Genomic DNA, 16,003 nt, shown 5'->3' with positions numbered 1-16,003 from the left:
TTTTTAAGACCAAAGATTTGCATCATTTACAGATCGATAACATATCTATGCTTTTTCAAAAGTGATTAGTGATTTGAAAGCTAAAACATTTTATGTGAATAACAGACTGCACTAAAGACTTACCTTAAAAACAAACCCAAACCCAAAAAGTAGGTCCCATAAAAGGGATTTCAAAATTGTCAACAAAATTTGAGAAACAAAAATCACTAATTACTATTGAAATTTTCCATTTTATCTGCTGACTGACAGCTCTTTAAAAGCAAAGTAATTGCCTTATTTCTAATATTTCTGAGCATGCTCCTCATTGAAAGCTGTTCTCAGCTCTACTATGGGCTGCCTGCCATGTACCTGTGTCCCCTTGAGTGTCTAAGAAACAGGAGAGAGGGCAGCCTGAGGAGAGGGGAGATGATGAAAAGATTTTATTCTCAATGACCATTTCATTCTCACTGACTGAAGTCAGCTTCTTCACCTGACTCAGGATTCCCTCCTTAGTGTTCAGTGCTCACTACACCAGCTCTGACAGCCACCTCCTTCTTCTTCCTCACTAACTCTATCATTGTGTTTGTTCATCTGCCCAACACCCTTTCAGTGTTTGGGCTGATATGTGTGACCATGCCATTTGTAACCCTTCCTACTGCTCCTTACAGCAATTGTTATTCTTGCCTCTCCATGGCCTTACAGCTGGTAATACCCATTGTGTTGGCTGGGTCATACCCTGCTTCCTCCCAGGTTTCAAAATACTGAGAAGGTTACCTTGATTCTCATTTATGTATAATATAAAGGGCTCTTAACCTTTTTAATGTGAGTTCCTGATTCCTATCTTCTAACACATGACAATTAAAAGTGTACTTCTCATATTACACTGAGAGATCTTTGAGATTTCTTCTTTTTTTAAGCAGTACATGTTTAAAAAGCATACACCATGTGAAGGAGGAGTAGAGAAGAAAATGGAAATAAAACAAGTCTTTTTTTTTTTTTTTCTTTTTTTTTTCGAACCAGATAAAATTAAGCAGGTAACATATTTCTCTTTAACTGTTGACTAATTTGGAAAAAAAATTTCATTTGAGAGTTACAGGCACCCTCAGGCATCTGTAACTGGCTTTACCAGAACTTACTCAGCAGATTCATTGGCTTTGGCAGAAGTTCAAAGGTCACATTCTCACATGGATAAACTGTTCTTGAACAATTTTTTTCCAATATGTTAGGCAATGAATACATTCCTTCCACATCAGGCATGCTTTCCATGTGCTTTGCTCTCCTTGTGGCTACTGGGAAGATAAATACCATTTTCTGTCAGTTCCAGCTGCTTTCTCCCTATCATACTTTTGTTCCACACTCTTGGTGTTTTGGAGGAGAGATTTTTTAAAAATCTCGACATAATTTTTTTTCTTTTTAAAATGATCTTCAAGAGTTCATCCATTCCAGATACTCCAAAAAGGCAGAGAATGTTCAGCTTAGGCTTTCTTCCATCCTCTATAATAGTGCATGGATAACACAGACTCAAGCTATAAATAAAAGAGCTTTTTCCCTTTTAAAAGCAATGGGAAAATAGGCATGATCAAACTCTTCTGAGATCTTTCAGTTTACCAATCAGTACTTTTGAACTGGATGATCTTTTTCATGGCAGAATACCATGGAACACACATAAATATTTATATATTCAAAGAGAAATTGATTCCTAAATAATTTTGCTATCGGTGTTACAAATATGCATGGGTCAAACACATCTTTGGTCAAAGTGTAATTATGATAGTTCCTGAAAAAGATTATTTCAAAGTATATATGGATAAAATGCTGATTGCTACATAGTTATAAAAATTCAGATGCAAAGATTCATCTCCATTCAAAAACTCAATTATTTCTTCATGAAAAACTGTCCAAACAGTTAAGAACTTAACTAAAACTAATATTAGCATTATAGCTAAAAGGATATATGTAAGAGGCACTAATATTTGATTTCTTCCAGACAACCCTTTCCTCCAGTAAAACTGTTCACTTATTTCAATAAAAATTTATTTCAATAGCTGTATGATAATATATAATTCCCTAGTTTCTTCTTTTGAAGAATCAGGTTTACTAAGACACATAGAAGTTATTTACTTATCAGAAAACTATTGAAATGACTGAATTTCTGCATGTCATGAATGAGAGAAAAACTTTACTGTTGGCTGATTTTTAGCTCAGAAACCTCCACAGTTAGATCTAGCTTGACTTAATTCTTCAGTTTTTGTTAGCTTTGGACTTTGATTTACTTTTTAGTGAAGACACAGGTGTGAGTGGTGTGAAATGTAATAAAAACATATGGACTACTTAGCACTTACTACGTTGCCTTGCATCTATTTCTTAGCTTTTCTGAACCACTGTGTAAAACATGTAAATGCATGTACAGGTATTCTTCAGGGCTGAACAGTTCATGAAAAGGAGAGGAAGGGAGGGAGAGAAATATTACTTACGCCGTTTGCAGCCACATTTTTTTATCCTTTTGGGATCTGTGATGTCATCATGACAGGCTTTGCAGTAAAAATATGCCCTGGAGAGACAGAATGGAAGAATGGACACATTTCTTAATCCATTGAAATGAAATTAGTCCCATATTTCCTCTTGTTGCAGTGACCAATTAATGAAATGCACCAATGCTGATTTCCTTTAATCTTTGAAAAGGTTCAGACATTTAAAGTAGGAAATATTTGCTGCAAGACCATTAATTTCAAACATCATAGGGCTCCAAATTAGTATTCCTTTCAATATACTTCTATTTTAAAAGTACTTGGAAAAATGTATAATAATTATGCCACAGTGTATTAGTTAAATTGTTTTTCATCGAAAACAGCATCCCATGAACTTTGTCAGAAAAATTTTTTTTTGTTTTTATCAGCCTTACTAGGGTGATTATTTTAAAGGACTGTTTAGCAGTCTGTGCCAATTTTTCAGGTTGTACATTTGATTGTTACTGTATGATCAACATTATAGCTGGTCTTTAATAAGGGTAGAAACAATGACTCTGGGAGCTGTTGGCCTGTCAGTCTCACCCCTGTGCCTGGAAAGATCATGGAACACATCCTGCCAGAAGCTGTGCTGAGGCACATGGAGGATGGGGAGGTCATTCAAGATAGCCTGCATGGTTTCACCAAAGGAAAATCCTGCCTGACCAACCAGCAGCTTTCTGTGATGCAGTGACTACATCAGTGGATAAGGAAGTACTACAGATGTTATTTATCCAGGCTTCTGTAGAGCCTTTGACATGGTCCCCCACAACATTCTTCTCTCCAAACTGGAGTGATGCATTCCATGGGTGGATTAGGAATTGGTTGGATGGTCACATCCAGAGGGTAGTGATCAATGGCTCAGAGTCCCACCAGGCACTAGGAACAATTGCTGTCCCTCAAGGAGCTGTACTGGGATCAGTGCCATTCAATACCTTCATTAATGACACAGACTGAGACATCAAGTGCACCCTCAGCAAATTTTCAGGTGACACCAAGCTGAGTGGTGCTTTTACCACACCTGAAAGACAGGATATCATCCAGAGAGACCTGGAAAAGCTCAAAAATTGGGCCCTTGGGAAACGTGTGGCTTAAGAAGATGAAATGCAGGGTTGAGGCAACCCCCAGTGTCAATGCAGGGGGATGAACAGATCCAGAGCAGCCCTGCTGAGGAGGACCTGGGGGTGCTGGTGGATGAGAGGCTGGACATGAGCCAGAAAGGTGCACTCACAGCCCAGAAAGCCAAACGTGTCCTGGGCTGCATCCAAAGCCCTGTGGACAGCAGGACAAGGGAGGGGACTCTGCTCCTCTGCTCCTCTCTGGTGAGACCCACCTGTAGTGTTGGTGGTCCCCAGCACAGGAAGGACATGGACCTTCCTGTGAGTCCAGAGGAGCCCCCTACCATGTTATAGAGATGGAGCACCTCTCCTACAAGGAAGGGCTGAGAGAATCAGGATTGTTCAGCCTGGAAAAGAGGGGGCTTCTGGGTGACCCAAGTGTAGCTTTTTAGTACCTGAAGGGAGCTGTGAGGTAAGATGGGGCAAGAGTATTTACAAGGGCACGTAGAAACAGGACAAGGTGGAGTGGGTTTACATTGAAAGAGGGTATGTTTAGATCAGATATTAGGAAAAAGATCTTGTCTATGAGGGTGGTGAGACACTGGAACAGGTTGCACAGGGAAGTTGTGGATGCCCCATGCCAGCACAAGGAGAAATAAGGCAGTGAGAAAGAATAAACCTTTTACTTTATGTAAGATTTTCTAAAATTTCTGATTTAATAAATATGAATCAGACTGCCCACAGGAGAGTTCAATCATGACTGCCAAGTCAACATGTCATGTAAGGCTGTCGTGACACATTTCATGAGGATCACCCAGCTGGACAGTTACAGTTTACCAGGATTCTTGCTGGCATAGCAAATGAAACACACTTTTTAATATGAAAAATTTTCCCTGCACTTCTCCATACTCAGGACAGGTCAGCTCCCTGCCTATCTTCTCTGCCCCCTCTTATTGCACATTTCTCAATACAATTTGGCAGTAGGAGGCAAGCCTCCACTTTGCAACCACCAATATATTTTGCTGACAGTATGAGATTGCTGGATTGCTACAACAGTTGGGAGGCCACTGAAACAAAAAAATCTGCAGTCTAAGCTATGAAAAATACCAAAAGCAAACCAATATTAATAGCCAGCCTCTGATTAAACAGAGCCTTTGGCCCTGCAGCCAGAATGAATACCAGTATTTCTTCTGGATTAACTATAGCTTGCCACTGCAGGTGGAACTCTACTGGTAGTTAAGTGACCCATCAGGAGAAAGATAAGAGGTCTAGCATACGAGAGGTGATATCAATGCTTCATATTGGTTCAAATACAAATTGAAATTGCAGAGACACCTCACTGAATGCTATCAACATTTCTGAAATTAATATAGCATGAAGCTACCAACAGAATATATAAGTCCTAAGCATAGCACACTATTTCTCTAAGAAACTTCCTGAAAGATGACTTTCAGGCTGTGAAATTGCCTTAGTATGTAAAAGGAAAACGTCTTCTCTGAGCATGTATACTTTGCAGAAAGTTTCTGGTCTTCAAGATATTCACATTCGACCAAAAAGAAAATAAACTACTTCCAAGGAAATGAGAAGAAAATGTTTTTCAAACCATGAGTCAATGTCAAGATGCAAGCCAGGAGGAGAAAACTGCCTCAAATTTTTACAATTTCTCTCCAGTCCAGCTGTGAAGCCCTTTTATTAAACAAGAATCAATTATCACAAATAGTCCTTCACAAAAACTCCGTAACATGGAACTGGATATTGGTCATTCCTGGAGATCAGGTTTCTAAAGTTCACTGCAAGACAATTGTCCTAAAGGGCACCTTCAATCCTATGTCCAAAGTAAAGAATAAATACCTGAAGTGATTGCTGTAATAAAATTACTCTAATTACAGTAAATTAAGTGGATTTGAAGAATGTGGACTTCTGACACTAGTACTTACATGCAAATGAATAAAAAGTAATGAAGATGCAATTAATGTAGTTTGTATTATATTTGAACAGTCAACATTTTATGTGAAGCTATTTACCTAGGCATGATTGTTTGTAAGTATAACTGCTTCTTATGGGAAACTATTCTTCTGAAAATGCAAAAGTGATTCTAAAAGAAAGAAGTAATTGAACATTTTTTGTTATATTTCATTGTGGGATATATAAATATGAATAACTTCAGCTTAAGGGAGCTGAAATGTCTTAATTAACAAAGCCAGAATAATTTAATTTGCATTTCAGGTATAAAACATGTTTAATGATGCTTTATTAAAAAATCATTTTTTCCCCTCCAAAAGACCTCAATTTTGGAACATATTTCTGACTCTGATTCATAGTTCAAAGGGTGAAATTAACACTTTTCATAATTGGCTTTGTTAGTTGAAACCCATCTGATAACCATTTGCTTTGCACAAAGCAGCAAAGAAATGTGGCAAGGGAGGCAGGATATTTCTAAACAAAGCCTCCTGCCAAAAGCCAGGCAGAACTGTAAATCTTGTTTCATGCTCACTATCAAATAAAATGTGGTAGATGAATGATGTGAAAAATGTTTCTAAACTCCTTAGTAACAGTTAACTTCTTCCTAACCTTAAAAATACAATGTTAAAAATAAAATGTTAGAAAGTTAAAAATACTATGCCATTTTACTTACAGTCTGAGAAAAAGTTCATGAGGCAGGGCAGGGTGCACATGCTCCAGAGATGGTGCTAGAGATGTGACAGGACAGCAGCACTGCTGCCCTGCTCTGCATGTTTCACCTAGCCAAAAACTATCTCAGCTCTTTCAAGGAAAATAGAATTCAAGTTCTCTAATTTCACTGTTTTGGTATTTTGACTTTCTTTAAGTATTCATGGCAAGTATGCATGGTTAGGTACTATTTAACTATATTTAATCCTGAAAAGTTGGAACTTTAATAAAGGGTATCATTTGAATACTTTATCATTTTAAGTATAGGATTTAGTTAAAATACAAAACTCATGGAGGACATCAGTAAAAATCTGATTGAATGACTCATAACAAAGAGGAAGAACTCAAATTATGAGGAAGAACTCAGCTGCAAATATTCCTTTTCTTTTTACATCATAGAGACATTGAACATTTTCCTTTGAAAAATTACTTTATCACAATGTTCTTTTGTTCCTTCCAAGCATACTATAATCCTAACAAACTAGAGTACACACATTTGGTCATCAACACAATATCATAAAACTCCATTCATCCCAAATCTAGTACAGCCAGGTACACTGAGCCTGTGAAATTGTCTGCAGTGGTTGGGATATAATGCATTATATGTAGTTTGATTTATTATTATGAGGCCATAGAGGTTTTAGTTCCATTAAAGTAAAATGACAAGAACATAAACATTATTTTGCTAATGCAATTACAGCATGAACACAGTAGCTAACTCGCATCAAGAATTTGCTAAAGTCTGTGCAGATAAGAACTCCTCTAAACCAAAACTAAGAGAACTGTAACCCCTGTCCTCCTCCCTAACAGTAATTCCTCTGAGACACAATAAGTATAGAGAAAACAAATGAAAATATTTCACATTTTCTAGGAGGACTCAAAAACCCAGCCTCTTTATTTTTTTTCATATCTGCTGCAAATTTCATTTTCATTTTCTTGACAGTAGTTAGGAAAACTACATGCACATAGGTAGTTCAAGAGTAACAACTCAAGTCCCCCTCAGAATTTTAAAATAGACAATAATGTAAAAAAATAATCTTGAAATTAAATGTATTTGTTTCTATTAAAAGATAAAAACATTAATTACCTTTTTACTTCTTTGGCATCACTTGCAATGAAGAATCCTAAGGTACCTTCTTGAATCTTGACATGGTTTCCAGGATTGATTAATATACTGCTCAGTGAAACAAGAACAAAACCAACAAAACAGTAAGTTTATATTCATTTTAACTGAATTTTCCAAATTAGCTTTATTTAATTCTGTTATAGGGGACCCACTAGTTAGGAAAGGCTGCAAGGAAATTTTAAGCCATTCTTCCTATATATTTCCAATCAAATAACAGTTTCACATGCTTTTTATAAAACCTTCAGTTTGAGACAGTCACATGCCTCTGCCTATAATCACATCACCTAAGTGCTTACATGTGTTTTTTTATCCTTTTGCTTTAAATACAGACTACACAAAATCCTCTGAGAAACGTGAAGTGTGAAGCTGAGCATTGCTGTTTGCTTGCTCTGTCATGCAAAGTGGTGAGAAATTCACAACAGGGTGGAAAGAACCATCAACCACCACTCAACAACAAAAATATCACTTGTGAAACTAAAGCTTTGATGCAAATTTTTGCCAATTTCTAGTGAAATAGAAAGTTAATGGGACCCCTATCTGGACATACAATGTTACTGTTTAAAATAATAAATGCACACATACACTCAAGGGGAATGGTACAAGACAACCAGTCACGACAGCTGAAAAAACATAAAATGAATAGAAAATTTTTAAAACACTGCTAAGCAGCCATGAGAGAACAAAAATAACCCAACCACCATGACAGAAGAGCCTCAGCTAACTGACAAAGGAAATGGTATCAACAAGTAAGGTACTCCATGTTATGAAATATATCTTTTATTTTCATAATAATTTAACTCTAGACTTTAGGTAAGGCATTTTGCAAAGTACCAAGCTAAATATGAATATACAGATAGAGATAAATATAAATATATTCTCCAGTGAGTTTTGTTAATGTGTAATACATCTTAGCTTCTAACTCTCTAAAACTTAATATAGCTTTTCAAACCTTTTCTCTTTTTTTGTCTTTTATTAAAGTTTAGCTTTTCTAACTCAAAATGTAGTAATGGTACGTATATGCAGTTTAGAATAAATAACGAACTACCAGGAATTTAAACACTTGTCCATGTAGCAAAAACTGATTTTAGGGAAGTACATATACACAAAAATAAATAAAGCACAATGCTGAGCAGATATACATTACTAAAATTTGAAGGTCGAAAGTCTTTCATGCTATTGTTAGGAGAAAATGGATCTCAGTACATCTCTTATTCAATATGTTATTTATTCTCTGCACATTAGGAATAAATTAGTATGACAACATAATATATCTGAAAGATTAATAATGTGCACATTGTTTTGTGTAATTCCACATGCCTGCAAGGCCCTATGACAAGAATATGCAGGGCACAAAATAAAGTGCTCATGAGTTCAGAAGTAAAAGGTTGGTCATGAAGTCACATTTCAGTCCCCATTATGTACATCTTATGATACAGTTCTTAATTTAATACCCATAAACTCCTTCCTTCTCACCATCTGAAACTTCATTCATGTTTTTTTTTACTGCCACTTCTTCAGGCATGGTTTTGTGTAATTTCTCTCTCTTTAAAATCAGCATTGTATTTTTCTTGTGTGTTTTTCTGCAATGATCATCACTGCAACACGCAAAAGATTCACAAACATGTGATTTCTTTGACAGGAAGAATGAAGATATACTATTACCCCATTTTACAGGATGCCTACAGGCCAACTTTTTCTAAGTGTTTAGCATTGCATAGCTCCATATACACTTTCTAGGAACTCTAGCTGTGCGAATGATCAGCATTTCTGAAAGCACAGCCTCTGATTCCCAAAGTAAAGACTATACATCATCAGAGGTCAGCTGTAGAATGTTCGGTTTTAATCATTATCTCCTCACACAAACAGCTGGTGTCAGATGCTGGAATTGAAATTAAATCTAAAAGAAAGCATCTACCCAGATATCCTTCCCTTTCCTTCATTCACAGTTACAAGCAACAAATAAAAAGGAGAGGAAGGTATCACAGAATGCAGGTTCATCTCAACAGCACACTTACTAATATTTGCAAAAAATGAAATTTGATGGTGTAAGTAATACCTGTATTATACACACAGATAAATGGGATGAGATAAAGTTACACAGCTAAACTAGTATCATCTAATGTCATATCTTTGTAGTGTCATTTCTTTGGTAGTGAACTGGGTCTAATGGCTGAAGTTGCAATGAAAACTTGTACAAAATGCAGTTGTAAAATGCATTTTCACAGGTTTAAGATGGAATAAAACAGATAGGAGAGAAAAAACCCAAACAATCACATAAGAATTTCTTCATATGAAACCAGCTACTCAGGTCAAAAACAGGTTGGAAAATTTAGCTTTCCTGCACAAGCTTTTGTCACTTTAATCCACAAAGTACTTACTAGCACTTACAGAGTGCTGTCCTGGCCACCTTAGTCTTCACCTTTCCTCCTCCCTGCCTGCCATTACACTGAGAATGTAGCTGCTAAACTCAAAAAATCTTCTATAGAGGATAATCTCATGTATTTATTATACTGCTCCTTACAAAATATGTAAGGTCTTGTAGTATAGTTTGGGTTGGCTGCTTTTGTTAGGTTCAAATGTGTACTGCTCTATCTGAAAAAAAAAATAAATCTATTTCTTTCCTTGATTCTTAAGTAATGTAAGTGTTGCAGCTTTTCAGTAAAAAGAGACGAACATATTTCTTTACGTAGACCCAGGCTGTTTTTTTTCCTCAATACAATTCTTGCATATGAACCATACCAAAGAGTAAAAAATCCTACCCAAACCTCAACAACCCAAACTCCACAAACTGAGGTAACCACTAGATTTATAAATGTTCATTTTTCATAATGAAACTTAAAATTTGATGAAGTAATAAGTAAATGAAGCAGCTCTTTTGAGATGCATGGAACATAGCCTTAAATTAGAACAACTGGCTTCATTTAGGATGCAATGATTGTGAGTATGATTTTGTATCTCAAGGTTTTCTGAGACACATTAAATCAATTCACATGGGTCAGTGTACAGACTTTATTTTTGTCAGATCTTGTACTTCATTAACATATACTTCTTTTCACAAATACAATGTATTTATAATCACAAAATATAGATGTGATCACAGTTTTTGCAGTATGACCCCAGCAGCAAAATCTTCTGTTGGAAATGAAAATTAATTTGCCCCATCACTGCTACTGGCTAAGAGTTACAGCAAAAGCTCATAAAGCTTTGGGCTTATATACACACTGATATATAACCAGAGCAAAATCATGAGCAATTTCTACTGAGTTGTATGGATATATTAAATATACTGCTTATTAAAGCTGCTACTGAATTATTTCTTATGACACCTGTAGTGTCATTAGCTGAGGTTATGCTTTGATAAGCACTCACTCTAATATGCAGCAAAGGGAAATGTTTTGAATTAAAATAGAATATAGGGAACAAGCAGCATAAACAAAACAGTCTTTTGAGTGTTCCAAGAAAAATGCATCCATCAGTTATTTAGAGATGCATGTGCTTTTTAATATAAAAATATGCATATATATATCCCCATAGTTGAGAATATAAGTACATGGCAAACTAAATAGGAGTTCTAAGAGAGACAGCTTCAGCTAATGTCTCCTTTCTATGTACCTTCAAGGCTGCAAAGGAAAAGGGAAAAAAGACAGAAGCTCGAGGGGTTTAATACCAATATATATATAGCTAATCCATATGCATTCTGTTATTCTGTAAATATTACTGAAAATGACACTGATTTTTCCAAATAAATGTTTTTACTAAAAGCACAATTTGTTTTTTTTTTAATCTCATAAATCAGCTCATTAAACCAAGTAAAGAATACCAAGTACTTTAGAAGCTTGTAAGATCTTGATCAAACTTTGTAATTTTAAAACATTTCTAGTTTAGGTTACCTCAGAAAGTAATCAAGCAATAGCAAGCTCCAAAACATTAAATCGTAATTTCTTTAAGGATTTCAGTTCCAGAAATACATTCCTCAGGACAAAACCTTTCATGACAGGGCTCACATGACTGCTTGCTCCTTCATACATGAATGTTTAGGTCACATGGCAATTAAAGCCATGTAAATTAAATATGATTTAATGTATTCAATGGGAATTTAATGTACTTCACCACCATAAACTTAGGAGAAGTCAGTTCCATTATTTTTTGATAGCATTACAATTAGGAAGCCACTTGTGAGGTGGAATAGAATATGTACTCTGGAAACCTGTGTTTTACACTTATCTGCAAAAGTTACTCCATTTGCTAAAGAATATTCACTTAATGACTAGATGCAGGATCATGCATCTAAGAGCAATGAAAATGTGGAAATCACCCTTGAATTCAGTTGGACTCTTAGGAATCACAGACTCAATCAGAGAATGTTCAAAGAGACCTTTAAAAATCATCTAATTACAACTCTCATGTCATGGTCAGGGATTCTTTTCACTAGAACAGATTGTTCAAAGTCCCATCCAATGTGACACTGAACACGTAAAGCACAGGAAAGAATTATGAATATTATCTACACAGCTGAAAATGAGTTCTCAGACTGACAGAAATATAAGCAGGTGAAACAAATGGAAATCAGTGCACATTTGACATGCACAGTTTCAAAAAAATAAAAGAAAAATTCAAACGAGGTCAGAGAAATTCTAGACAAATGTTTATGGTTTTCTTAACATAGGTTGTTCAATGAAAATTTCAATAGGATATGATGACTTTTTATATGACATTGGAGAATAGATATCTGTTCATGTTTCTCACTGTGTGTTAATTCTGATCAACTTATTGGATTGTATCTTTTTGATGTTTTAAGTATACATACTATCTTCAATAAAATACAGATATATTAAAATATCTGTTCATCCATTCTTATCTACCTGAAACTAAACCAGAACAGGAGTGCTGCTCAGTAACTTTTTTGTAGTGCATTGATGACTGCACAAGACACCAATATTCTGACCTAGCTAAAGCATACCATATTGTATCTTCCTTTAAAAAACTAAAAGCTAAGGTTTCCATTACTAATCTTCTATGTTTTTTGGAACTTAAAGATATTTGATGGAGAGCCTAATAACTGGAGACTTTAACTGTAAGACAATTTGTGAACTGACACTTTGGGGCAGGACTAATTCCCTCCAGTTTTATTTTTTACTCATTTTTGTTGCTAGGTGATTTTTTTACTCATTTCTCTTGTTTTCAAATGTCACACTTATTTCACTCAAATTATGTTTCTTGGTCTAAAATACTACTGTAAAATTATAGAAAGCTGATAGCTTTTCATATCACAAGAATATTTAAAACATTACTTCTAATAATTTATCAGCATACAAAAAATTTCAGTAGATGACAAATGTTTCTCATATTTTTCCAGAAAATTCAGCTATCTTCTAGGTGAACTACATGGAAAAAACAACCAGTCAGTGTCAGAGTGTGAACCATCATTATGCACTATGTATTTACTGGGAGGCCAGTTGCTAAGTGGCATTGCTCCACAATTTGCTGTGCATAGCTTGAAACTGAGCAGGCTTCCACTACTACTGGTTGTGAATGGATGGAACTTCCAACTCTTCATCTAGACATTGCAGTACAGTAGCTGACTCTCAGATGTGCATAGCTGTCAGCCTTCTCTGAGAAAAACAGAGGAGGGATCTTATTAATATGGAATAGGTGTGGTGAAGGTCTTTAAACTGAGCTGACAAAGGCATGTAGAGATGCCCAGCAAGTACAGCACAGCAGATATGTAAGGGGAGCAACATTTTAGCAGCACTACATGAAGACTGAAAACTGAAAGAACAGATAAGGTCAGCCCAATAGAGAAATGGATCAGGAGAGGTCTTTTAAGGATTTTCCTTATCCATGTCTCTGTTATGTACTGTTCCTGATTGGTCTTACTTTCAAATTTACATTTTATACAACATTAAAGGTGGGATTCATCTAATCTATTTTAGGATTGATTCTAATGCATTCCAGAACTGTCTCTCTCTTCCCTTGCAATTATGGATTAAGTCTGGATAATTAACAGGAGATTAGACATTTAACATTTTGATTGATAAAGTCAGCTGTGATGAAACCCATTATCAGAGACCAGTTGAACAGTTCATCCTTGCATCAAGGAAATTTGTCTGGTTTTGTAACCCTACTTCTTTTTTTTGTTTGTTTTCAGCTGTATGGCTACTTGTGTGACTGCCATCACTCTAATCTAAAGAAAAAGAAAAGACCAATTGTTGAATTAAATGAAACATGAACAACAAAATTTTGACTAAATGAATGACAAAAGCTGTAACAATTCTGCTTTAAACCTTGTGGTAGATGTACTGTACCATTCCCCATGCAACTCAAACAGCAGCAATATCATCTAGTAATCAGGAAGATATAATATAGTTTAAGTACTATGAATACATTACCTAAAACAAAATTATGTGGTATTACTTACTATAGCTACCACACTTTTAAACAAAACCAGCTATTACTCTTGATTGTTTCATGCTATGCCCAGATAAAAAGTAGCACTATTAGCATAATAGCCTTTTAAAACATACCATGTCATTCATCCAACTATAGAAGTAGTTGGAGATAATATTTGTTGTTTCAGGGTAAGTTTTGAAGTGAAGTGTGAGCGTAGGTGCACAAATCTTATAGTGGGAGTTGTGCACATACCAGTTTTCACACTAATTGTAACTCATAAGTAATGCTTTTTCTTCCGGGTTCTATCACTGACATTAATTCATAATGCTCCTTTTTGCTCTACACACCAAAATCTAGTAAGACACTAAAAAGGATACAAGGCAAAAGACACAGTGCACATTACATGCTACAGTATATTAAAGCTTAATTACTACAAGCATATACAAGGTTGCTCCCAGGAGTTAAGTTTTTTACAACAGCACCTACTAAGTCATGGTGTACAGGATGTGCACGAGGTATTTTATTTGGGCATAGTCCAAACTAGTTCAACAGTAATGGTGAACTCATTACACTTGAAAACAATTAAATCATTCCTTCTGGTTCCAGAAGTGATTAATTATCAGAACAATGAGGCACAACAATATACTTTATTCTGGGAGCAAGCAACTTCACTTGGTACAACACTTTTTCATATTGCTCATCATGCCAGCATTAACATGCCTTCACCACAAGGTAAGATATACTCAAAAGCAAGAAGCAAAGTAGAGGTGCAACAGCTGCAGATCCTTGGAGATGCTAAGTGTTGCAGTAACTTCTCTGCAGTTGGATCATATCAATAATGCCAAACTGACAGGAAGCCACCTCTCTTATCACACATCTACTCAGAAACTATAGGAAGAGAAGACTAAAACTTAAATACATATAACACATACAACACACACAACAGAACAGACATGGAAAATAGAATTTGAAGAATACGATGAAGAAGGAAATTGAAATGTCTGGACAATGAGAGCAGGTCTCCAAAGACCATCACTGATAGTCAGACAGAGTGCTATAAGCAATTAGGAAAAAAAAAAAAAAAGCTGTCGGGGGAAGAGAGATAAGGAGAGACAAGGATATGGAACAGCATGCCTGCCTTATTTACTTCATCCAAACCAATAACAGCATGATAGAATGTAAACTAGTGAGGGACTCACAGCATGGTACACCAAAGAATATGCAAAACATGCCATCTCAAAAAAAACCCCAAAGCTGAGAAAAAAATACACTAGTAACATCTTCATAAATGAATTAATAAATATCATTAAAATGAATGTGACATATAATACAAACTATCCATGGCACTTTCACTGGAACAGTACAATAGCTGTAATGAGTACTGTATTATGAGTAACTGGACCCAAAACAGGAGCAGAAATGCAAAGAAACAGGTATTTGGTTGTTGTTAATGGAAGATGAGACTGCAAGAGAACATGAACTACTGTATTGTAAGAAAGACATGTTTTGAAGGAAGACTCTGGGGAAAGAAGGACATCAATGAAGGTGTGAATATGAAAACAATATGGCAGCACAAGGGCTGGTAAAGACGAAATATACATCGTCAGGATACAGTCAAAATGAAGACAGGAGAAACACTAAAATCTGCTTTTCAAATGCAACAATCTGATACACCAATGACTCCACAAAGAGGGGAAAAAAGCCTAAAAAACTAATCCTGTTTTATTTTGTACTTCCTGCAAAGAAGTTAGTGCGTGATTCACAGGAAACAGTGGAGAGACAAAATGCTGTTCTCTCTCTCCTTTGTGAGACTGGGGGCTCATATATAAATATACACACAAATATATATATATACACACACACACATAGATAAATGAATATATATAGGTATATATGTGTGTGTATATACAGAGAAAGATAGACAAAGATGTTATCTTCCTGTGATCTTGGCAAGGAATTAGTCCTGAAGTTAGAAGGAGTGAAGGTAGGATTGAGGTTGGAAGGAAAGGTAACGAAGAGGGCATACCGCTTTCGGCTTCTGCAAACGACAAGAAAAAAATTGCAAATCAAACACTTGGATAAGAAATCAACTGACACCAAAGCAAAAGCAAAAAAAACCTTCATTTAAAAGTCTTCAAGGCTTAAAGGTTTTTCTGCTGAGAATGAGAACAAATATATGGATAGACAAAGAGAAAATTTTACAAGAGGAGTATAAATGGGTTGCAGGAGGGAAGAATCCTGGTTAGGCTTTCCTTCTTGCTTAGTTATGTAGAATA

The 16,003-nt window shown here is 35.7% G+C and overlaps 1 protein-coding gene across 27 annotated transcripts in view; it reads right to left on the bottom strand.

The window, feature by feature from the left end:
- Nucleotides 1–16,003, bottom strand: part of KCNMA1 (potassium calcium-activated channel subfamily M alpha 1) — a 433,224-nt gene that overhangs the window by 102,274 nt on the left and 314,947 nt on the right. For 15 of the 27 annotated variants that reach the window (XM_088168919.1, XM_088168925.1, XM_088168920.1 and 12 more), the window contains 3 exons: nucleotides 15,754–15,765; nucleotides 7,299–7,385; nucleotides 2,454–2,530 (listed from right to left, as the gene is read on the bottom strand). In XM_088168919.1, coding sequence (XP_088025045.1) covers nucleotides 2,454–2,530; nucleotides 7,299–7,385; nucleotides 15,754–15,765 — 176 coding nt within the window. Of the gene's footprint in view, nucleotides 1–1,115; nucleotides 1,269–2,453; nucleotides 2,531–7,298; nucleotides 7,386–15,753; nucleotides 15,766–16,003 lie in introns of all 27 variants that reach the window. The other 12 variants (XM_088168927.1, XM_088168914.1, XM_088168918.1 and 9 more) reach the window with 2 other exon arrangements.

This window comes from Sturnus vulgaris, chromosome 8, assembly GCF_052056855.1.
Source record: "Sturnus vulgaris isolate bStuVul1 chromosome 8, bStuVul1.hap1, whole genome shotgun sequence".
In the NCBI taxonomy this organism is placed as follows: Eukaryota; Metazoa; Chordata; class Aves; order Passeriformes; family Sturnidae; genus Sturnus; species Sturnus vulgaris.
The sequence above is the reverse complement of the archived record's forward strand: the minus strand, read 5'-3'. Positions and strand labels throughout refer to the sequence as shown.